The 4,934-nt window shown below is 50.1% G+C and overlaps 1 protein-coding gene across 1 annotated transcript in view; it reads left to right on the forward strand.

The window, feature by feature from the left end:
* The window catches only part of LOC108802104 (autophagy-related protein 16-2-like), a gene marked incomplete at its 5' end in the record, with an annotated part of 62,104 nt that overhangs the window by 21,000 nt on the left and 36,170 nt on the right, over positions 1-4,934 (forward strand). The window contains 2 exons of the mRNA XM_018573991.1: positions 575-648; positions 3,870-4,124. Coding sequence (XP_018429493.1) covers positions 575-648; positions 3,870-4,124 — 329 coding nt within the window. The remainder of the gene's footprint in view (positions 1-574; positions 649-3,869; positions 4,125-4,934) is intronic.

Raw genomic sequence — 4,934 nt, forward strand, 5'->3', positions numbered from 1 at the left:
GGGCACAGCGGGTGTACAGACCCGGGAACTCAGCACAGGGATGGTGGGAGCTCCTCATAATGGGCACAGCGGGTGTACAGACCCGGGAACTCAGCACAGGGATGGTGGGAGCTCCTCATAATGGGCACAGCGGGTGTACAGACCCGGGAACTCAGCACAGGGATGGTGGGAGCTCCTCATAATGGGCACAGCGGGTGTACAGACCCGGGAACTCAGCACAGGGATGGTGGGAGCTCCTCATAATGGGCACAGCGGGTGTACAGACCCGGGAACTCAGCACAGGGATGGTGGGAGCTCCTCATAATGGGCACAGCGGGTGTACAGACCCGGGATCTCAGCACAGGGATGGTGGGAGCTCCTCATAATGGGCACAGCGGGTGTACAGACCCGGAAACTCAGCACAGGGATGGGGGGAGCTCCTCATAATGGGTACAGCACGTTAGATGGAAAACAAATCCTCCTTTTCCGTAGTAAATATTGGCAGATAACTGGCGGGCGGGAAAATCCGGAATTTGTTTTGTTTAGTGAATTGACTCTCTTTTGTGTTTCTGTCGATTTTTTATTTTTTTGGCAGTTGGCATATGAAGCCTTCGAGCTAAAGAAACGCATGCAGGAGAGAGGTGAATGGCTGACTGATCAGAGTGAAAAGTGAGTGTCGGGAATTTTATGCATTTTATTCTCCAGGCAAAAAAAAAAAGTTCAGGTAACTCTGAAATATTGAACATTAAAAGAGAACTGAGGTAAGTTTTTTTCCCCCATAGTTCTCCTTAGGGTCACGGGAGCACACAAACTAGCGTCCTCCCGTCACTCTAGGCTCAGTATGTAGGGAGCTACAGCTCGCGGTATACTGAGACGCCCTAGCCGGAGCGGATCCCGACGTAGATGACGAGATCCGCCCAGCCGCGTGAGTGACAGCTGGCTCTGCCTATCTAGAGGCAGAGCCAGCTGTACCCGCCCACTCCCCCGTCCGTTCCGCCAGTCAGCGCTGGCGGATCGGAGCGGGGAGGGGGGAATCCAGCCCCTCCCCCTGTCACGGCAGAGAGCCGTGACAGAATCGAGAAGTGAGCGAACGCCGGTATGTGTTCCCTCACCTCCCGATCTACTGAGCCGACCTGTGACAGTCACGGCTCTCTGCAGGGACATGATTGAGAATTGAGCGAGTTACGGTATGTGTTCCCTCACTTCCTGATCTATAGAGCCGACCTGTGACCAGTTTCATTGTCACAGGTCGGCTCGAGCTATGAGGCTGACTAATTTTCACCCACCTCATACTTCTCCTTTACCTAGTTCAGTGGTCACACCTGTACACCCCCCTCTGTGCTCTTCCAGTATGGGCCAGCAATAACTCTGCCGTGACCTAAAATAACCAAAGACAAACCTAGGCTGCTTTTTTTGGGCATTATTGTTTTGCAAAAATGATTTCTTTTCTATAGAATAAAAGACTGTTTTGACTAATATTTTTTAGCTTTTTTTTTTTTGTAAATAAAAAGTATAATTTATTTTTCTATTATTTGTCACATTTAAAAATTACACTAAAAATATGATGGTTCTAGAAAGCATTGCAAATCCAACAAAGGGGCTTTTATTTTATTATTATTTTGCACATTTTCTTGTTATGTGGAACTAAAAAAAAAAAAAAGGAATGAAAATGCAAGAAATAAAATAAAAATATTAATGGTAAAGAAATGAAACAAATTACCAGAAAAATAATAGCTAAGAGGAGAAGGGGGAAAGCAGTTAAAGGAGAACTATGAGGGGGAGGGGCTTTTCACTCACCTCATAGTTCTAGCCGACCTGTGACAATGAGACTGTCACAGGTCGGCTCAGTAGATCGGGAGGTGAGGGAACACATACCGGCGTTCTCTCACCTCTCGATCCTGTCACAGCTTTTTGCAGGGATTCCCCCCTCCCCGCTCCGATCCGCCAGCGCTGACTGGCGGAACGGACGGGGGAGGGTACAGCTGGCTCTGCCTCTAGATAGGCAGAGCCAGCTGTCACTCACGCAGCTGGGCGGATCCCGGCATAATTGTCAGGATCCGCTTCAGCTGCGGCGTCTCAGTATACCGCGAGCTGTAGCTCCCTATATACTGAGCCTAGGGTGATGGGAGGACGCTAGTTTGTGTCCTCCCGTTACCCTAAGGAGAACTATGGGGAAAAGCCCTGACCCCATAGTTCTCCTTTAATTAGGGCTGATTAGGGCCAACTAAAGCTTACTAGGGGGTTAATAGGAACAATTTCAATCATTTTAATCATTTTTATAATTTTATTACATTTTAATCACATTTTATTGACATGTGTGGCCCGATGTCAGTTGCAGATTCTGAGGGTTATGCACAAAGCTGCCGAAGGGAGCCGTGTGAATAACCGACCCGAAGTGAAGCGTACACCAGCTTGTTTCGGCTTTGCTTCGGGTCGGCCGAACGTGTTTGGACGACCGGAAGTGCAGAAGGAGTTCGACTCAACATCTGGATCGGCTGAGCTGAACCTCCGGCAGGCTACCCGCTGACGTACGGCCCATTCTCATAGGGGCTGAGCGAGGTCGAGCGGCATTCGGCTCGGCTATTCTGCTCGATACCTCCGTGGTACCAAGCAGAATAGGAAATCAATGAAAAAAGTAAAAAAAAAAAAAAAAGGTGGACCTGCGGTGGGCAACTGCATGGGCTTTGAGGTTTAAAGGAGAACTATGAGGGGGGGGTGATTTTCACTGATCCTCATAGTTCGAGCCGACCTGTGACAATGAGACTGTCACAGGTCGGCTCAATAGATCGGAAAGTGAGCGAACACATACCGACACTCGCTCGCTTCTCGATCATCTCCCTGCAGAGAGCCGTGACTGTCACTCACGGCTCCCCGCAGGGATTCCCCCCCTCCCCACTCCGATCCTGGAGCGCTGACTGGAGGAACGGACGGGGGAGGGGGCGGGTACAGCTGGCTCTGCCTCTAGATAGGCAGAGCCAGCTGTCACTCACGCAGCTGGGTGGATCTCGACAGTAATGTCGGGATCCGTCCCGGCTGCGGCGGTCTCAGTATATCGCGAGCTGTAGCTCTCTATATACTGAGCTTTGGGTCACTGGAGGAGGTTACTATATGCCCTCCCGTGACCCTTAAGAGAACTATGGAGAAAAGCACTGACCACATAGTTCTCCTTTAAAGCTTTAGAATACCTTATGAGCGTGAAGGTTTTCAGGAAAAGAAACTGATCAATAACTGTTTTTCTTCCCCATTAAAGAGGACCAGTCATGAGGCTACATGATATAAAAGTGTATATGTGCACCCGAGACTTTACTGTGCTGCTCCTGTACCCAGTGTGTATCTCAGTTTCCCAGTTTGGGATGAATTGTGTCTTTTATGGCTTCTTTACACTTCTATGAGATACCAATGGGATCACTACTGGGATCCCAATGCACTAAGGCAGCTCTCCCTACTGGGATCCCAATGCACTAAGGCAGCTCTCCCTACTGGGATCCCAATGCACTAAGGCAGCTCTCCCTACTGGGATCCCAATGCACTAAGGCAGCTCTCCTTACTGGGATCCCAATGCACTAAGGCAGCTCTCCCTACTGGGATCCCAATGCACTTAGGCAACTCTCCCTACTGGGATCTCAATGCACTTAGGCAGCCCTCCCTACTGGGATCCCAATGTACTTAGGCAGCCCTCCCTACTGGGATCCCAATGTACTTAGGCAGGTCTCACGTGCATTGCAGAGCACCCCGTGTGCGCTGTGTTGGGAACAAAAGCTGCAGGTCCATCACAATTCTTGCAATGAGCATCAAGGGGGGGAGCTGGCCCCTAAAAAAGTAATAGAAAGTACTTTGTTGGGTGTTTTTCCTGGAGTGGCTGACCCCGATGTCGGTCTTCCTCCGAGCAGCATGGCCGTCCTCTTAGAGCTGATGGAGGGGCATCAGCTGCAGCGACACATGGCGCGGCAGGTTCTGGAGAAGAAAGAGGTCCAGCTGGTCTGCGCCAACGCCAGCCTGAAGGAGGACTATGACCGCCTGCTGTCCCGCCGCCTCCTGGTGGAGCAGAAGCTGCACGAAGAGGAGATCGAGCAGCGGGAAGTGATCGAGACAATGACCAAGAAGAAGGCCATGCAGGCGGAGCAGCAGAACAACCTGAATGAGAGGTGAGAGCACCATGGGGGTTCTTCTATACCTTCTGGACTGGTCCCATGATACACACCGGTCTGGACTGGTCACTCATCAATAAAGCAGAACTTGGTCCTTGCCCTTCGCCCCATTGCCGGGCCAAGCAATAGGCTCACATTAACTTGTATTTTGGCCCTGTCTGATTTCATTGGGACATTGGTGCTTGTATTAGTATTGGGGTGAGAGTAGAATCGGGGGTTCTGTTTAGCAGCAGATTCAGGGGAGCCCCTAATGGTCATTAAAGTGACCCTGTCACCTAACTAAAAGTGCCAATAAGCTCTGCCCCTGTATAGAGGAAAGGGAATACTGACCTCTCCTGCTGGAGGTCACCGGGAGGAATCGCTGAGTGCAGTGGGAGATTGACAATCCCTGAAGCTTGGACTGTCATGTTCGGACACCAATAATTGTGGCACATAAGTGTTGGCCTGATAGGTAATAGTTAAATTTTGGGGGTTTATTAGGTTAAATTTAGGCTGGGATCACGTCTTTACATTGCATTAATGCAAGCTAAGGCACAGGGGAAGTGTTGGGGTTATGGTGGAAGCACAGGTGACTTGTTATATTTTTAGGAGAGGCACAGGGGTTATGCAGACAGTACAGGTGATGTGTTGAGGTTATAGGGGAGCACAGGTGAAGTGTTGGTGGGGGAGAAGCATTTGCAAAGTGTTGAGTTTATGGGGAGCACAGGTGAAGTTTTAGGGGTTATGGGATAGGCACAGGTGAAGTTTTAGGGGTTATGGGATAGGCACAGGTGAAGTTTTAGGGGTTATGGGATAGGCACAGGTGAA

The sequence above is a fragment of the Nanorana parkeri genome, unplaced genomic scaffold (genome assembly GCF_000935625.1).
Source record: "Nanorana parkeri isolate BGI_ZX_2015 unplaced genomic scaffold, ASM93562v1 scaffold2661, whole genome shotgun sequence".
Lineage (NCBI taxonomy): Eukaryota > Metazoa > Chordata > Amphibia > Anura > Dicroglossidae > Nanorana > Nanorana parkeri.